This window comes from Lepisma saccharinum, chromosome 7 (assembly GCF_977018435.1).
Source record: "Lepisma saccharinum chromosome 7, izLepSacc3.1, whole genome shotgun sequence".
In the NCBI taxonomy this organism is placed as follows: Eukaryota; Metazoa; Arthropoda; class Insecta; order Zygentoma; family Lepismatidae; genus Lepisma; species Lepisma saccharinum.
The window spans coordinates 19,902,527-19,923,064 of record NC_139235.1 but is presented as its reverse complement, the minus strand read 5'-3'; the positions used below and the strand labels follow the sequence as shown (position 1 = coordinate 19,923,064).

General features: G+C 36.3%; 1 protein-coding gene across 1 annotated transcript in view; it reads right to left on the bottom strand.

Moving 5' to 3' along the window:
* Window positions 1-1,629: 1,629 nt before the first annotated feature.
* LOC145989757 (protein YIPF6) overlaps window positions 1,630-20,538 on the bottom strand; it is a 41,520-nt gene continuing 22,611 nt past the window's right edge. Inside the window, exons 5-7 of the mRNA XM_083125053.1 lie at window positions 15,925-16,056; window positions 10,205-10,362; window positions 1,630-3,561 (exon numbers count right to left, since the gene is read on the bottom strand). Of these exons, the coding sequence (XP_082981179.1) occupies window positions 3,443-3,561; window positions 10,205-10,362; window positions 15,925-16,056 (409 nt within the window). The 3' untranslated portion in view covers window positions 1,630-3,442. The remainder of the gene's footprint in view (window positions 3,562-10,204; window positions 10,363-15,924; window positions 16,057-20,538) is intronic.

Genomic DNA, 20,538 nt, shown 5'->3' with positions numbered 1-20,538 from the left:
TTGGCAACAACCTAATAGCGGATTTCTTCCGCCGCATATAGTCCGTTTTAAAAAAGCTTGCCAATGCTAGAAAAATATGTAAATTATCCTGGAATATGAATTTTCAAATAGCTTTTCATTAAAGGTTTCTGCTTATAATAATAATACGTGATGATTGAATAAATTACAACTGATCACGTGAGCGGCAAGAAAGTAGCGCCAGTTTCAAATATGGCGACTTCCATGCGTGCAGGAAGGTCTCCGTGTTCTCCGAGTTTCTTTCAGAAACATCGGCAAGGACAGCCGTTGAAAAGTGGCGAGAAGCAGATTGTTCTGAACGTTTATGCAACATTCTGTCGGTGGCATCCTGAAAAAACAGTGAAGGAGCTGGTGAAGTTGGTGTCCGAGTGCAGTGGTGTGTCAGCGTCTTCTGTTTTCGGTGCGTTGAAAGAACGGAAAACGACCGGTGAAATTCGCGTATGAAGCCAAGCTATAACAAATACGTTGTCGACGAAATGGCGAAGAGAGCCGGGCACACCGTGTTGCGTCTACCACCTTACCATTGCAACCGGAATCCCATTGAAATGATATGGGCTCAGGTCAAAGGGTACGTTGCGCGCAACAACAAGACCTTCAAGTTGGATGAGGTCAAGAGACTGACTGAGATTGCCATGTCTCAGATTTCCGTGCGTAACTGGGCGGACGCAGTGCGGCATGTCATTGAAACCGAAGAGCGGAAATTGTGGGAAGTGGACAACCTGACAGACGATTTAAATTTGGAAAGATTCATTATCCAAGTTAATGACGGGGTAAGTGAATCGGAAGATAGTTGTGATGAAGATCTGACAGGCATCGAACCTCTCCCATCGGATTAATGTAAGTAAATATTTTTCCCTTGCATAAATAATGTGAGTTCTTATTGTCGCTTTTTTTTCAGTGCTCAAGAAAGAGAAATGAATGGAGATAAGCAATCTATTTTTTATGTTTCGGCTTTGTCTAGTTTCTGCTAAAACTGGCGAGATATTATTGGACAAAGGAGAAAAACAATTCTCTGCATGTCAACAATGTTGGGAAATAGCTTGGTGGAAGGGGGTAGCAAGGAAAAGAAAAGGCTTGAATTTACTGAATCGACTCACTCGCTCTCTTAGTTTTACTTTGGCCCCTTCATACTGAGAGAAAAGGGAGGGAGGAGGGACCCGTTAACCCACTTTAAGATAAATGAATTTTTTGAAGTCGAAAATATGTTCATACCTGTACTTCAAGCTTCAACAAGAACACGTATTTAATCACACTTCGAAAATTTATTTGGTTCAATGTGTAGGGATGTCATAAAACATAGGAATACGTTTTCTTTTCATGTAACGTATTCGGGTGAAATGCGAGTGAACAACAGCATATGATGACCGCGCCATCCATGAACAGCTGACGCGGAGTGATACGTTACTCGAAGTGAGACGGTTGTTTACAGAGGGTCGGAAGGTTTGTGATTCTTAGTGTAGTAATTTTTATTGAATGCTTGGTTTTAATGGAGTTGAATTCATTCGACTATGACACTTTACGCTTCAGTATAGTGAGCGGAGGTCAGGTTGGAGAAGACAATCCAGCTTACATTTACTGCATAGTTTTTGTACAAAAGAAAGCTCAATAAATAACGAAACAACAAACAGTGTTTTTTAAATCATTTAATGCCAACTCTGCGCATATCACACTGCTCAAGTTAATATATAATACACTCTCAGCACAATGTAATACTTTCTGTATCAGAAACATGCAAATGCCCACACACACTTTCGTACATATATTTACATATGCAAATGGAATTACAGGATTTCAAACTATTAACATCAACACTGCCAATAATTTTTAAGTGTGCACGGAAACATGTGAAATCCTTTTTAAGATTTCTTGAGAGAGAGAGGCAAGGGGGGGGGGGGCAAGGCTTTCTCAACACCCCCTCTCGAGAAAACCAAAGAGCAGAAAAAGCTTTTTACTTTCTTCCCTCCAAAGAGGAGAAGAGAGGAGTAAAATGTGATATGGGGGCAAGGAGGTGAGGAAGAAGATAAGAGAGAGAGAGAGTAGAGAAAGATTCCAAAGGTGGGAGTCAGATGGAGACACAGGTACAGGTCTCTTCTCTTCCTTCTTTTCTGACCCTCTCCGATTCCTGGTTAGGGTAATGTTCTCCTCCTTCAGGGAGCTCCCCCCTCTGTCCGTAAAAGAAAGATAGCCAAGAAGAAGAAACAGAAAATATAGGTTCCTCTCAGGATATGGGGGTGAGGAAAAAGAGAGGGGCCGGGGAAGATGGAGAGGGAGGTAGAAGGCACCACCTTTTCTACTTCGTGATTAAAAAGGAGGGAGAGATAAGCCCCACCTTTCCTCCCCCATTTCAGGGGAAATTCTCTCTGTCTCTCATTTCTTTTTTTCCTCTTCTGTCTCTCGAAAAAAAAGAGTTATCCCTTTCTTTCTTTCGGGAGAGGAAAGAACAGTGAATAAGAGGAAAGAGCTTTAACATTAACATTGCCAATAATTTTTAAGTGTGCACGGAAACGTGTGGAATGCTTTTTAAGTTTTTGGCAACACAAAAAAATCCTGACCCTGTTTGTGCATTAGAATTACACAAAAAATAACAATATGGACACATAATGTTCACCAATTATCTTAATCATGTGTATTTGAATATTTTTTAGGTTTGACCTCAAAATATCTTATTTCGATGAAGTACTAATCTTGTTACTTGTGAAAACTGATTTTCAATGTTCTTTACTTTAAAATTCTACAAATAATTCAGCACAGGTTTGGTTTGATATTCACCAATGAACATTGTTCAATACCCATTTTGATTGGGCCATGGTTACATGTAAGGTATTGACAGACATTTTAACAAAATGGAAAATGGTGTGTGTGTGTATATATATATATTTGCTAACACAGCCATCAAGAATAATAATTTTAAAAAAATAACAAAATACCCACAGCGCAGCAAATTATTCACAATTTTGGGCAATAGTCTCCAGGAAATGTCCACTTTTTTTTATTTTACATTAGTGGGTGCGTAACATCATTTCTGCCTTGTCAGTACAACTGTTTTTAGAAATACTGATTTTGAAATTCAAAATTCCAGGCAGGAAGTTTTACTTGAAGGTCTTCTCAATACTAAAAGTTATAATAATTATAACAAAAATTTAATAGAAACAATAATGACATCAAATTAAAGGTATTCCCTATTGCTTCTTCCCTACAAGCTAACAAAAAATAATTTATGCACAGTCAAATTATTTCTGGCCCCAATCACAAACAGTTGTAAATGCTCTTTCATTTACGAAGTTATTTTGTGATGATTTGTACAACCAACCAATCAGAAAGCATTAATAACTTAGTTTGTATGGCTCAGTGAAACAGTCGAAGCACCATTTATTTCACTGAAAATGTTTACTCCCTAGTAGTTCTGAACAGCTTGTGTGGTCCATCACGAATGCGAGTGGGAGATGATGAGCCATGAGATCACAAAATAAAATAAGAAAATTGGGTAAACTGCTAAGGCCTTGCGTCCAGGTGGTTGGCTATCTCCCAGGAAGACGATGGAGGCTGGAAGTAACAATAATACACCTATATATTTTGTTTTACATGGAGAAAAAGGAAAAAATAAGCACAGTTTGCGTGTACCATTCAAATGAATGTATGCTATACAAAATACAATGGCACTAAATAAAAGTAATGGTGATATTGTGTGGCATTGGAATCTTTTTCCCTGGTGGAAAATATTATTTGACAAACAGTTAAAGATAATAAATATACACAGTGTGGCAATTTGAAATCGAGGCTGATTTTGTTTCTCAGTAGGTGTCGTCACTGTGCAAGCATTCTGTGGTATGAACAAGCAACAGGTATCTCACAAACAACTGACGCAGAGCTCGTTGACTTGAGCGACATTGCCGCTTGTGACGTTGTTGAATGTGGGCATGTGTCATGATTTCAACATGAAACGAAGAGCAAATATCCAGTTTGGTGCACTCTTGGGTAAAACTGCTGCGGAAACGTTTCACATGTTGTAGTAAGTTTTGTAGTCTATGGTTATTACAAGCATAAGTGTAGCAAGTCTATAGGGTTATTACAAGCATAAAAACACAGTTTTTCGTTGTGACGTTTCAGGAGAACACACGCTCCCTTCATTAGACATTTATTTTTAGTTTGACTAAAGATACAGTTATAACAAGGGTTAACAATTTTTTAAACCCAAAAGAGAATCCGTTAGAATAGATGTTGTCAATGTTACATTGTTGTAATATAGCAATTTAACTGAAAAACAAGCAGTCTGTTTTATTTTTATTTCAGATAAAAATTTTTGATCACATTATTTTTTATCTAAAAAATCATGAATCCCAAATATCAGGCAATTCAAAAATCATCATTGCTTTTACAGAGTTTCTTGATCTTTTCTGTTACCTTAAATTTTATAGATGGTGGCTTATTCCACTTGTGATAAAGAAAACCCCCATTATTTAATTTATTCTAGTGTTCTTCTGCAATGAACGAAGCTTCCCAGACATTCAAATCTATGTTTCCCGTCATTCTTTTTATAACCCTTCTCTTGTAAATCAAATGCTTCTCTTCGATGATGTGAGCTGACAAACCTGTTCTTGGGTTTAGATTTGTCCAAATCATGTTTGTGCCACCTTATTGCCATTTTCCTTGCTGTTTCCTCTACATAATCATTTGAACTTATATTATATATCCCTGTGATTTCCACATCTGGTAGAGAGTTTCTAATATTGTATTCATGAAATGTACATTCCAAACTTCTTGGAGATCTAAAAACATTTTTGAAATTAAATCTTCTAAAAAATTTTGCAATTTTATGTGAGAATCCCTTGTGGAATGGAATGCAACCAAATTTATTTTCAACAGATTTCTCATCTTTGTCTGTATTTCTCTTTTCCTTTAGTTTTCTTGCAACTTGTTTATTGATTTGGTTATTCTGTTAGTGTGAAAGCCATTTTCTTTTGCTATATTAAAAAGCCTTTCTTCTTCATTTTCGATATCTTTATTATTAGAACATAGTCTTTGTGCTCTCAGGAAAAAAAATATTATCCATTGTTATACGAGAATGTTCTGAACTGGCATGGATGTATTTTTCCCCTGCCAGTTTTTCCTATGGACTGATGTTTGAATTGTCGTGTAAGTTGTCTTAATTTTCAGATCAAGAAAAGAAATTACATTGTTATTCATAGGTTACAAGTGAATTTTATGCAAGGATGTGATTCATTTAACAATTTAAATATGTGCATGATGGTGTTCTCAGTTTTAGCAATAATTAGTACATCTACATATCTGATGTAGAGTATGATATCTGCATCTATCTGATTAAGGTAAATGTTCGATCTAGCACAAACAGATATCTTCATTTTTACAGGAGAAAGTACTTACCAAATTGAGTTTCTATATATTGTTTAAAAGTCGTGGATGTATTTTTTTCCATTGTGCAATCTATTTGATCGCAAATTCACGTATGTAGTATCTTTCCGACGCACAATTTCCATTGATGTTATTGGCTTCCATTATGTGAACTGAATGTTGCACCTGTCAGTGTTTCCAACCATGCCGTTGTTTTACAACAAGATGAAAAAACAAAATATGACCCCAGATTGTAACTATGTTTGCCTAACCTAACCTTCCGTGAATGGTTTCTGGGGCTATGCATGAATGGTTTTTGTGGCTATGCGTGAATAGTTTGTGGGGCATTTTTCGGTTAATACCCCAAATTTTAACTATGTTTGCCTAACATAAACTAACCTAACCTTACCGTGAATGGTTTGTGAGGCATTTTCCGGTTAAGAAGGTTAGAAACACTGCATACCCACTCATGATCCACGACGCGTGAAGCTGTGTCCACCATACTGTGTCTTACCGAAGCGAAAAAATGAAGAACAATGAATACTCGTAATGTGAAAATTTGAAGTTATTTTCTTGACAAAAGCAAAACACCACCTTAAAGAATCTTTCGCAATGCATAATCGGTAAGTACAAATGTAAGAAATGATGAAATAAATGAGTGAAAGGTGTTTGTGCGAGATCGAACATTTAATCTGATTAACAATTGGAGATTCTCTGTAATGAAGGAAAATGCTAGAGTTGATTCTGGATCCTGGGTTTTCCATTGATAACCATTGCTTTGCTGATAAATTTTGCCATCAAATATGAAGTAATTGTAATCTGCACATACAGTAAAGCATCAAACAATTTCCCATGATTCTACCGGGTTAATCTTCATCTCAATAAGCCATCTGTGGCACCTTCTATTGGGACACTAGGATATACATTTATACAAACAACATCAAAACTTGGAATACGATACTCATTATTCCAAACCATATTTTTTAGTTTGTTTCACTTTATATGCATTTTTAACACTGAATGATGTTTGTTGTTATAGGGTCATTCCATGCCATTTCAACGGGGTCATGTCACCCACCAACTCAGATTTCGATGAAATTTGGTATACACCCTTCCTTTATGGTTAAAAGAAACACAATAAAAAAAATTCACTATCTCAAACGGTTTTCATTTTACAGCACTTTGAAATGTCATTAAATCACTCTTGAGACCCTCGACACAAGATACCCTTGCTTACATTTCATTTCTTTTCTCCTTAACCAATCATCAGATCTCTGAAATTTTACACAAAGTTCAATGAAATAATGAGGATTTCAGAAAAAATACATCAGCACTCAAAAAAATTTACAAATGCCTATAATGGACTTGTAGCCTAATTTTTGTGGTGGAAAACCTAGGTTACAAAAATCTGAATTTTCATTATGTGGGTATGATCGAACCAAAAGCTTTTGATCTTGAAAATCATTGCAAAGACATGCTCTTTCTCTACGCAAAATAAAATTTTTGTTTTTTTACTCCTTCTAATAAAAATTTTACGTTTTTTGGACATTGCATAAAATTTCCGGGTCAATCGGTACCAAATGGTCCAGCACTGGTCACTTGAACATTTTTAAATTTTTTCATTTGTTTGTCGTTGTAACCCCTGTGCAAGGGTAGTTCGTTTGAAAATGGTGCCCATTTTTGTTTCTTGACTTGCAACATTCTTGGCCTATGCAGATAGTTGTGATAATTATGATAACTCAGCTAAGAAAAAATTATACAAATTTGGGGTAAAAAACATTGTTTTCAGTACATTTCAGGTTATATTTTATGTTCCATACCTTTTTTCACCATATCTAATGCAAATGGCTGAAATTTAGTTTCCAAACTGACTGATATTCAATTTTGAAGGGAAATCGAGATGTAGGATATATTTCTTTTAGTAGGCAAGCAATTAAATATCAGAGCTGTAATTTTTTTAGTGAAAACATACAACCAGAGTTTCAGCAGAAAATATTTGAGCTCTGTAACTGGTTTCCACTTTGAGTTAAAGCTCTTTGAAAATGCTCATTTTTCTTAAAATTTGGACCTGAAACTTACCTGGTTAGAAGGGTCTTTCCGATGGCATAGTGGTTACGTTGTTATTCTATAACTAAGGGGTCCTGGGGTCGATACCCATTGGAGGCACATAATGGTTCGGATCCCACTTTAATAAACTGTAGGTCCAGTCTTGATTAGACTTCCGTACATAAAGTGGACTTAAATCTGAAATCAAACCAATATCTGCTTGGGAACCTAATAAAATTTGATATTTACAGCATAAAGAGGTACCTGTAAAAAAATTCGAGATTGTTATTACATGGATAACAAACTTACAACAGGGGGAAGTTTGGCAAAAACAGGTAAATTTAAATTATTAGTTACAATTATAAATATTTACTTTAATGAACTATCATGCAATTACAATTATTGTATGTATTATTTAATTGCAACATACAAATGGCATAGTAAGCCGCTGTGTGTCAAATATTTTCTGCTGAAACTTTGGTTGTATGTGTTTCCTCTAAAAAAAAAAGATAGCTCTGATATTTCATTGCTTAACTATTAAAAAAAATATCCTACACCTCGATTTCCCTGCAAAATTGAATATCAGTCAGTTTTGAAACTAAATTTCAGTCATTTGCATTAGATATGGTGAAGAAAAGGTACGGAACATAAAATATAGCGTGAAATGTACTGAAAACAATGTTTTTTACCCCAAATTTGTATAATTTTTTCTTAGCTGAGTTATCATAATTATCACAACTGTCTGCATAGGCCAAAAATGTTGCAAGTCATGAAACAAAAATGGCCGCCAATTCAAACTAAGTCTAGTTTTAGAGAAAAAGAATATCTGTTTTGAACTACCCTTGCACAGGGGTTACAACGACTTGAAACTGTTCGAGTGACCAATGCTGGACCATTTGGTATGGATTGACCCTGAAATTTTATGCAATGTCCAAAAAACATAAAATTTTTATTAGGAGTAAAAAACAAAAATAATAATTTTGTGTAGAGAAAGAGCATGTCATTAGAATGGTTTTCACCATCAAAAGCTTTTGGTTCCATCATACCCACATGATGAAAATTCGGATTTTCGTAACCTAGTTTTTCCACCACAAAAATTAGCCTATAAGTCCATTATTAGTCTTTTTTATAGGCATTTGTAAAATTTTTTGAGTGCTGATGTATTTTTTTCTGAAATCCTCATTATTTCATTTAACTTTGTGTAAAATTTCAAGGAGATCTTATAATTGGTTAAGGAGAAAATAAATAAAATGTAAGCAAGGTTATCTTGTATCAAGGATGACAGACAATGCTGATTTAATGACATTTCAAAGTGCTGTAAAATGAAAACCGTTTGAAATAGAGTGAAAAAAATGTAGGGTGTTTCTTTCAACATAAAGGAAGTGTGTATACCAAATTTCATCGAAATTGGAGTTGGTGGGTGTCAAAATCTTGTTCATTTGATGTGGAATGACCCTAATACCAAGCCTTTCAACTAAATGTTGGATAGTTTGTACGCAGGATGTGTGAAAGTTTCAATGATGGGTCGTATTGGAGTTCCATGTTTGTGTGTTTTTGGTAGTCCAAAGGCGACAGGCAGGGTTTGATTTCTGACGAGTTTTTTCTTCACTTCTCTTGATATTATGTTTTTATGCTTGTAAACCGTAGACTACAAAATAAATAATTCTACAATTCAAGCAATGCGTACATACAAGAAAAACTGTAAGTCTATAGGGACAATTGTTTATCCTGTATATGTGTATTTGAATGGCTCGGGCATTTCAGTGAAGGATGGGAGCCAATTGAAGACGACGAGCATCCAGGTGTAGCAGCAGTGATGGTGAGAACTCCAAAATTGGTTGAGAAAGTGAGGACAATCATTACTGAAGACTGAAATTTCAGACAGACTGTTACTGCTGCATTTTGTCTTGAAGTACTGAAACGTTTGATGCAAGGAATAACACATGTGAGGTCCAAGTATCAGGATGATGGTAGTTGGCGTTTGCTTCATGACAGTGCCCCAAGTCACAAGCCTGTGATTGCGAAGAACATTTTGGCTCTAAATCGACTGTGTGTGTGTTGTCACACCCTGCCTACTCCACGGATCTGACTCCATGTGATTATTTCCTAAACCAAAATTTGCACTGAAAGGTTTCTACTTTTATGATGTATCAACAAACAAAAAGGCTACGACATGGATTTTAAAAAGCGTTACACAAAACGAATTCCAGCAATTCTTCCTTGCACTGGTAGTCATTGTGCTGCAATGTGTGGATGCAGGAGGGTCCTACTTTGAATGATCAAAGGTAAGTAACTTTCTATTAAGTTTTTTTTTTTTTTTTTACAACACCAGTCTAGATTTCAAATTACCGCACTTTGTACACCTACTGTGTTCTATCAGTATTTTTCACACCTAACATTTCTTCTTTGCATAATATTTTAACTATTTCAAACAATTTTTATCATATTAGGTAAAACAAGAATGCTAAGTCAGGTAGGCTGCTTTTGGATAAGTATTTGAAATATCTTCTTGAATTGTTACATTGTGCATGTGAGATAACAATTGTACATTGGACCATACAAACTCTCTCAGTAACTTAAAATTAATGCACTGTGCTCCAGTATGGTACTCTAATAGCCAATTCAATTAAAGAAACACCCTCCTTACTCTCCAGACTTGGCACAATCTACTTTCACCACAAACATTAACTATTTCAAATGTTAATCATGCAAGTGAATATTAATTTGGCTGTCTTCGATTCAAGAGTACACATGCACAACAAAGAAAAGATACAAATGATAAAAAACTTACCAAATGTTGCCCATCCAAATCCAATCATAGTTACTACAAATCTGATAACAAACAATGGCGTTGTCTGCTCTGCAACCAGAATTATTCTGCAAATGATGAGTGCTATAGTGGTGGGAAGCAAACAGTACCCCAGCACACAAACACTTTGGAAAAATGATCTGAAATACGTAAGGAAAATGCATTTTTATAATTAATTTCTCTTGAGGAAAAATCATGATATTTAATAAAACAGAAAGAAAGCTAGGCATGTTGAAAAATGCAGTACTACCATGTGTAAATGTGAATAAAGTGTAAACATTCTATCTAGTAACAATAAAATTTATGAAAAATATGACAAAAACTCATAAATTATTGTGACATTAAGGATGGAAACTCATAAAAATTAGGACTAAAAATATATTGTAGCTTATTATGTATTGTATTTAGTAACATACAGCCAGAAAACAGAAGCAAATTAGACAAAACACAAATACAGAATCATACACTATGACAAAATACTCTTTTGAAGAAAAAACTTTAGTGTAAGGCCAATCCATGAAAATTCAAACAATGAAGAGGTACTTTTCAACCTCACATATTTTGTCTCATGTCACTGAGGTAGGAAAATATGTAAAGTTGCAGATCGATACTTTTTGTATTCCCGAAATTACAGTGGTGCAAACTATGCGATTTTGACAGTCTTTTCAAATATCTTCTTAACTTTAAATCATAATATTTTAGCAATCAAGGCACCTAGAAGTGATTCGGACAGCTCTGGAAAGGTCTTGAAGGGCTGTTTCACAAAATATATAGTATGCCTATATCAGTTTTTTTTAAAAAAAAAATAATAAATAAAGTGGTGAAAAAAATATTTTGGGAGCCATTTGCTTAAAAATGGGCATTTTTTATTTTTTTAAATTACATGTCACCTTGAACTATATATAACATGGAAGGACTGCTTTACAGTGCAAAAGTGAAGCCGTTCTCTCGCTTAGTTACGGCAGGGAACGTGGGAAAAAAAGCTGAAGCTGACAAATTTTTCTGTGGTGGCAAATGAACTTTTACGACAGATTATTTCTGAAATAAATGCCACAATTTATGAGAAAACATTGCATTGAGTACATTACCTGCATATTCTTGTTACTTGTGAATAAAACGTGTGTAAAATACCTTTTAAAGGAATTATTCCTCGTATCTACCAAACACAACCTAAAATATTGCAAAACAAAGTGGGAATTTTTGAAAGGTTTACCTTTCCTAGAGTATTTAATATACAGTTATACTCAGAATGTCAAATTGAAGTAGAGTTTGCACGGAACAAATTTTTAATTTATTGCTTGTCCTTTTTCTTCTTCAAACACCTACCCTTGGTGCATCACATACGAAAACGTTGATTTTTCCACAAATACACCAAATTTCTGATTTTTCTAGAGGCTGGTAGACACCCTGACAACATGCTTTTCGGCACAAAATTGATGCACAATTAACACTTTCAGTAAAAAAAAATAAAAAATCACGGTCAACAAATCTCAATCAATATTCGAAGATTCCACACATTTTTTTTTCTTCCTGTGAGTCTTGCGAAAAAAAAAAAACATACTTTGTATGGAAGTTAGGTCATAATATCGAGGTGCTTTTTTGTGTGCACTATTAAAATTTAGGAACTACTGCTTGACATGCCAACAATATATACAAATTGCTTGTAAGCATAGCTTGTAGATAAAACTAATATTTTACAAAAAAAAAATCTATCCGGAGATTTATTATTTTAATTCGTTTTGTTACTTGTGGTTAGCTTCTCTCCATGACTCAATTAATGTCATATATTTATACGTTATGAAAAATTCCAATTGGTTATTACAAAATGTAATTACTTGCGACAGTGTATGAAACATGTGAGTGTAAACTCATTTGAAAGCTTTTGCTATAACATTTAATTACCGTCATCAACTTCTAATAAATACATTTAGGTGTAGTATAAACATATTTCAAGAATGATACTGATAAAAAGTGGACCCCAGACAATTATCTAAACGATTCTTACATTCTGACGCCAAAAACGACCACGAACACGATCGTACCATATTGAACCCACTTAAGATGGGATAAATTGTTCGCAAAAACACATGTCAACTATTAATGTAGTGAATAAACACTTAATAAGACATTCATTAATAGCCCTGAATGCATAAATATGGATAAATTAGGTTTCTTTCGATGCTATATGAAAGCAACGAGGCGAGTAATACACGTTAGCTTATGGTATCGCCATGTTTTCTTCCCTTCTTCCCTGGAGAAACTAATCGCAAAAGTGGCTTCAGTTTTCGTGGCCAATCAGCGTTGCAGCGAGCATTCCAGTTATATATAGTTCAATGGATGTCACACATACCCTATTACTCAATAACTGTACAAAAATTTTAAAATGGGATACCAATGGGTTCCGAAGTTATGTTATATTTAGGTTAGGTTAGGTTAATGAAATGCATGATAACAGAATTTGATAGGCAAATTCCTAATATTCAAAAGTAATAGCCTAACAGAAATGAAATATTGCTTGAATTAACATATATGAATCTGATGTTTAAATTCCCAGTTATTAGAAATACAGGGTGATTCAAAAGGCAACTCCATTATTAGTGCACATAGTGAAAAAAGGAAAGAGGAGAAAGTTGTTCGAAATAGATGAGATTCAATCTAAATTGCTTGAATTTTCAACGTATTGTGCAGCATTCAGGCTGTACTCTGGAACGAGCCTCACTGGTAGCTGAAAATACAACATGCTTGGCCAGAACATTGTATGACATCGGAATAGTACAAAGATCAGGGTAAATTAAGAATTCATCACAATAATTACAAGCAAAGTAAACAAGTATAAAAATGTGAATGTGTGACGGACTGCAGCCTGATTTTCATTTGTGCAATTTTTAGCCTTTTCTAGTGGTCGGGGGAAAGTAGGGGTACAGCGCCTTAAAGACGTAGTGTGGAAAACTGGAATGTTCTGGCCTCTCTGGCGAGTTCCACTCAGATATAATACTGCTAGAGGTGCTGGTGTTGGTACAGCTGCATGGCATTCGTCTGCTTATAATGGAAGTAAATGGAGTTTTCGCTGCAACGTCTGATTCTTTTACATGAAGCATTTCTATGAATGTGATAATTGCTATGATATTTGGTACAGTGTTCGTGAAGATATTAACGAACATTCTAGACAGTCGACCACGTCCTGTTATCGTTATACTTTTATTAATAATACGAGAGAAAAAACACACGTGGAATGCTCCTGGTAACTAAATTTTTGTGTATGAATTAGGTTCATTATCATCATCATAATTTCTTTTAAAGATATACACACTGAGGCATTTGTATTTTTGATATATACTGTCTCTTGTCTCTCGCTTTAAACTAATCACGGCGATGATGATAATGATGATTGCATGAAACGACAAGAGGAAACCCACGAAAGTTCCTTAGTGCCATCGACATGAATGTAAGGAAATTTCCAGACTAATGGGACAAGCGACACGGGATGTTCACAGTAATGTGACTAGTGACACAGACACTTCCAGACAGTAAAATACCATTCATTGCATATGAAGGTCCAAACAGCAAACGACACGTTCATATGTTGTATTCGCGTGCTACTTGTTACTTTAGTCGGAAAGCTCCTTAAAGGGAGGGTGCTCAGACAGAAGCGACGTGCCACAGGGGGAGTTCCCAACTAAGTGACAAGCGACAGGTGCCTTCACTCTATTAGCAAGCACTTGCTGTTAATTGTGCAAACAGATCTAGGCGACACGATAAACCGCATGTTACAACAACAGATCTAGGTGACACGATAAGCCAAACATGTGGCTTTGTCGCTTGTGTGTTGCTCAAACTGGGCTATATCCTCAATAGCTTGCAACGTGTTGCCGTGGTTTCTTGTTTGCGCATGCACGATGCAATGAGTGTCTTGCTTTAGGGAGATTGCGCACCAAAGCAACAAGCGGCATGCGACACTTATCGCTTGAGGATTTCACCAACCGAAGGCTGGCCTGTGCAGCCCGTCATGCCGCTACGATGTGAAATGTTTTTCTTGATTGGCTCGTTTCCAAGCGACATGTGTCGCGTGTCGCTTCTGTCTAGAAGTTGCCTTGGACGGAAGGACCTGTGTCGCTTTGGTGTGAAATCCCCGTATCGTTTGTCGCAAGTTGCTTTGGTCTAAAATCTCCTTAAGGAAACGGTGCAGTCAGAGCTTGTGTCCCTACGGTGTGAGAGGCTGCATTGAATACAGACTGCTCGCTTCCAAGCGACACTTCTGGTTTGTTGCTTCGGTATGAAATATCTCTCAGGATACTATTTATATTCTAATAACATAGAAAAATAAACTCTAAAGTTCAAATCACCAACCCTGAGACCTTCTGTAAACAAACCCACGTGCATGCAGAAAGCATTGCGAACTCGTAGAAGTAAAATAATCCACACGAAATTCCAGCGTTGTTACAGGATTCATTACGTAAGGTAAAACAATTGCCAATTTGTAGTATGGGATATGCTGCCGCAAATGACGTCTCACTTTCAACCCAATGCTCTTTCTTTTGTACTTATTGATTCACCTTTAGGGTTAAATCTTTGCACCAGTAATCATTTCCCATAAATTTGGCTTCTTTCTTGCATGGGAATTGAATATATTTTACTTACATTTCTTTAGACAAAATGATATAACATGGTAATGTATATTTCTAAGGTTTGATATAGATAGGTGTGTATTTGAAATTTGTTTGTAGATTTTATGTAAATTGTATCTTATGTAAACAAAACATATAATGGCCATAAACAACCATATGCAATGCTGTAAGTCCAATAAATATATTGATGATGATGATCAAATCAAGGCGAAGAAAGTTCGTAAATTTATTGCGGTTGGAAACTTTGACAAGCATCCTAATAATGATTTTTGTTCCACCAAGTATAGTGCACTTTGTAAAATAACTTGGTGACATGGCAAGGCAAGATAAGTGTGAACATTTTGTAGGAATATGCATTGTAACTTTCAATGAGCTTAGAGATTTGTGTACATAATGATATTTTATAACATCGGTTATTTTCTAAAAATGACCATGTGAACAGCAAGGAATTAGTGCCACTTTCAACATGGCGAGTTCTATGCATGCAGGAAGGTCTCAGTGTTCAGTGATACACCGAATCGGTGAGACGGTTTGTTTACAGGTCTCAGGGTTGGTGATTTACCCTTTAGTACACAATCCAACACCTGACGTCTGGAATCACATTGCGGTATTTCTTGTGTTATGCATGCTATTTATTTATTAATTTTATTTTACTTTTCTTTCCAAATTAATGCTTCTTCATGGCTGCAAATCACTCCACAAATATAACTGTTTCAATCAATTCACGAACCGCCTTTCAAGGCAAACAAATCTACACAATATATTCCAAAAACTAACTAAGCCGCATTACTTTCATAAGAAAATTAGCAGCCGTACTGATTGCACTGCCATCTATGTTGTCATCCATCTCAGGAACCATTTTCTTGGGTTGTTTTCCACACTACGTTATTCAAGGCGCTGTAGTAGGGGTGTGCACATCACATGTTTACATTTTTTTTTATATTTGAGAAAAGTTTATGCTACCACCAGGACACTCGAACCAGCATGCAACTCTAGCCAGCCAGAGCTTAACACCACATGGCCACGGTGTGGGACAAATAATTCCTCTCACATAATGGTAAAAATAAGATTACTTACATGTTTCCACCCAGCAACTTTGAGTTCAAAGTGACGATCATTGATCCAATCCACACGATGACGAAAACTTCAGCAAACTCTGGCCCACCATCATTGTAATTGTCTGCCGTATCGGCAGATCCTTGCAATATCCTACAAAAAATATAAAAAATAACAATACTAAAACATTTATGAAAGAATGTTTTCATTGCATAACCCTAAAGATGACAACAAAGAATATCCTCAAAATAAGTTCCGTTTGCAAATATTGCTGCTGCAGCAGTGTGGTCATGGTGGTGTGAAAGTGTGCAACGATTATTAATTGTTTGGCAAGTCATGGGAACGACTGGCAGATATTCAAACCGCACTTATGCATCATGCTGTGTGTTTACAATTTCAGAAAATCGAGAGACCTGCCGCAAGTAAAATGCAATCTGTAATCAATTTCTTGTGTTGTTCTTGTGGACTCCTTACCTCAAGGCTCTACAATCAATCCGGATCTATTGAAACTTGCTTAACAATGCAGTAGTCACGGGTATCACAATAGTGATCCAATAAAAATATATTAATAACTAACGTTTTGCGAGTATCTATGTTGCTTGTGCTACGTTTCGGGACGCAACTGCTCCCTTCTTCAGGCTGTTCACTTTTAGGTTATACTCAATTCATAACCGTGTCGACCTCTGATTAGGTATAGGATATGGGATTGGTTAAGTGTGTGTGGTTAAAAACAGTAAAAACTTAACACCCATAACAGGTGCACGTCATATTACCACACTGCTTTCCTGATTAAAAACAGTTCCTTGAAACGTTAAAACTTTAAAACTAAATAGCCATGGCCCGCATGTGCTTTGTGTTTTGGATTCGCTCTATCATATTTTCACGAGTAGTTGGCAATTCTCGATACACTTCATCTTTTAGGTAGCCCCACAAAAAGAAATCTGGTGAAGTAAGATCTGGTGATCAGGCAGGCCAATTTACAGGACCATCGGCCATTGAAGTCACGGTCGAGTACTTCAACGTGCTGCTCTCGAATAGTGCACTGGACATCCATCCTGCTGAAACCACACATGTTCTGTCTCAGTTCCAGGTTAAGATCTTCAAGTAATATTGGCAGTTCATTTTGAAGAATGTCGCGGTACTGTTGACCATTCAAATTTCCATCAAAGGGACTGATGAGTTTGTCATCAATAATTCCACACCACACGTTTACAGTCCATGGACGCTGATGCTCAACTTGGCGCAGCCAGTGCGGATTTTATACACCCCAGTAATGCATATTATGCTGATTGACCGTTCCGTGGTTTGTAAAAGATGACTCATCAGAGAACAATACCAGACGAAAGAAATTTGGGTTTATTTGTAATTGTTCACGCGCTTACTGACAAAACATCACTTGATTTTGAAAATCATCCCCATGAGGTTCTTGATGCAATGACACATGATATGGATGACATTTATGATGCTGTAAAATCTTCAAAACACTGCTCTGAGACAATCCAGAATTTCGAGCTACTTCTCGCAAGCTGACATGAGTATCATGGGCCACAGCAGCTAACACATTAATTTCATTTTCTTTTCCAGTAACTGTTCTTCGACGGGTCCTTTGTTTAGGTTTAACACTTCCTTCAGTAGTAAATTGATTGACTGTACGTTGAAAGGAAGCGAAAGAACGCACCCTGTCTGGAAAATGCTGAGCATAAACAACGACAGCTTGACGGAGACTCCTGCCAGATTCTCCATACACGAGAACCATTTCAATTTTCTCTTTTACAGTTAATACATCCATTGATATTAAAAAGTATCAACAGCTTAGTCAAATTAATCACTCAGAGCATTCTTGTGATCTAAAAAACAATGATTTAACAGGAAAAGTCTAAAAAGGAATTGTTTCTTGACATTGTTTTATTATTTTTATTTTATATTTCTGTTGTAGCTTTGTTAAGCATCTTTGACAACAATAAAAAAATTAAACAAATATCGAATCTAACTTTTAAATGTTGCAAATAGGCGAATTACCAGCTCAATGAAATCTCAAAAGATTTGTCAAGAATTAGTACGAAGTTCATGCACGAGAATGTTTTATTTTTTGAATTTAAATGAATTGCGAAATGAAATACATTGGTTTTAAAGTGTAAACATTCAAGAAATGAAAATTTGTCGTTTATAGCGCCATCTATCACAAATCGAAAAAAATGTTTCAGACAAAACTTATTTATTTTTTTCCGTAAAATCCGAATCTGTAATAAAAAATAGGGGTTTCTATTTGAAATTTCAAAGCCCCAGCTTCAAGAGGGGGAGGGGGTGTTCTTTTGTTGCACCACTAAACTTCCCCCTCCAAACTATCAACTTTTTATTTGAAACATTTTTTTGTAGGATGATTTTTTTTCCAAGATATTCAAATGATTCAGGTTAAAAAAATCACCCAGTATAACCAAATTTACATTACTAAGATATTGCACACCTTGTACTTTACTATTTCACTTTCTATCACTATTATATATATATATATATAGTTGCGTTCACTGGTTTCAATTACTTAAACTACGGGGATCATTACTGTTTACGCTTTAGGGGTCAGATGGTAGAGCTAGGTTACGTTTATGGTCCCCATACAATCTCGCTAACAGGTTTCTGGCAGGGAGTGAAATGATTTCAAGGCATGTAGACGACGTACATCTTACCTCTTGGCCAAGCGGTTGAGTGTGGATGTCAGGCGACAGAGCACGGAGTCCCGAGTTCAACGGCCCACGGTCATCTAGCCCGTGGCTTGGCGACAAAGCATCGAAGATGAAGTATCGGCCCTAGCAAAGGCACCGGGACGATGGTCTGACCGACGGCTACAAGTTGTAGGCCGTGGTACTGAAGATAGTTAACTCGCGAATGTACTGTGGTTGCCTTAGGCGAAAGCTTCGTCTCGGTTTCCCGAGCCAGGCTGAGACCTGAAAGGTGTCGAGGTCTTCGCCTGGTAGCTGGTATTCTTCTGGAGGTCCTTTGAATTCTGAGACTTGACTGAGCCTGGAATTCTGGTGCTTAGCTCTTTTAAGCTGCTGGAAAATACTTTCTAGCTGCTTGACAGCACTTCCGTATTTGCCAGCCGATGACGGGCTTGAACCCGGTAGTATTGAAGAATGCCGTGACTCCTGACGTCATGCGTTCCCGGTATTTGTGGAATGTTACCTTGTGTTTGTAAATTGTTACTTGACCGAGCACTGATGTCTGGTGAGAGATTTTACCTTTTTTAGTCTCTCCCTTGAATTGTTCCACAATATATATATATACGTATATTACCATGCACTTATGTCAGAATAATTACAAAATATATACATAAGCTATAATGGGACACCTGGAGGGATGATACGGTCCAGGTATTAAGAGTATGGCTACAAGGTATGGTCTTCACGGCCAGAAGAAGAGGAATCATAAGCAGATGTATTCTGTGTAATTCTTGCTATATGATGGTTTCAATGTACTTGAATGTTTCGGACATAACGTCCAGTTATATTAAATATGTTAATTGTTCACCGTGTGGTTTTTATCTTGTGCAACGTATATTAATCCACATTACCATGTCCTTCACTCCGAACCTATCTTGATTAGTTGATTATTTCAATGAACCAAACAAATTAACATCCTAGGATAGTACTAGGAAATGTTCACCACCTAAATAAGAAATACCGTACTCTTTTTACCATAAATATTGTTATGCCAAATGCACTGTCTCTACAATACTGCCATAGCAACTTTATAAAAATCGAAATTTTATTTCCATGTCTGTATCTATGTTGTACTAATTAAGCATGAACTATGAGTGAAATTTTAGACCTGATTGACCACTCAATTTCAAGATTGAACATTCAAAGTACAAAAAAATCACATGAGACTGACTACTAAATACCTTGCATGTGAATGAGACACTGAACAAAGTAATGGAATACTGTAAATATAACTCACTACCTAGAAGTCAAACGTCACCCTAATTACTATAAGGCCTTTGAAATATTTGTCTTTAGTGGAAGTGTGGACACCAAATTGGAGGGGGGGAGCTGTGAATTTTTTTTAAAAAAAGTAGTATGTTAAAATATAGGCCCTAGAAAATAAAAGATAACAGATTACCTGAATCTCGTCTACTGCTGTTCGAAAAAATCGGGATAGTGATTGTAAAGGATAATGTAGTGATTAACGCTCTCGCCTTATAATCAAGAAGTAGAAGGTTCGATTCCCCCTGGAGGCATAGGTTCAGATTCTACTTTAATCTAGTCTCGATTAGATATCTGAGAATAAAGGCGCTTCTGTCTCGAAGGTCAGATAACAGAGACGATGGGACTCGATGTTCTGACCACGAGTCACCCAATGAAAAAGCCGTTCTGTCAGGCCCTAGCCCTCTTACATTTCTTATATTAAAGCTGCTTGTAAAAATTATTTGCTATTTCAATAACAGTATTGTAAAGGTTTCTCGCATTAAAGAAATGGATCACTTGACCGTCAATTAGTATTTATTTCTTTTTAATGCTGACCTCCACGGCAGATTGGTTATAACAGCGTGGTACGACAAGGACCTCAGGTTTGTGAGTGTCTCTTCGTCAATGTCATCATATCATCGCTCATCCTCATCTTCCCAATTAGACAAAAATG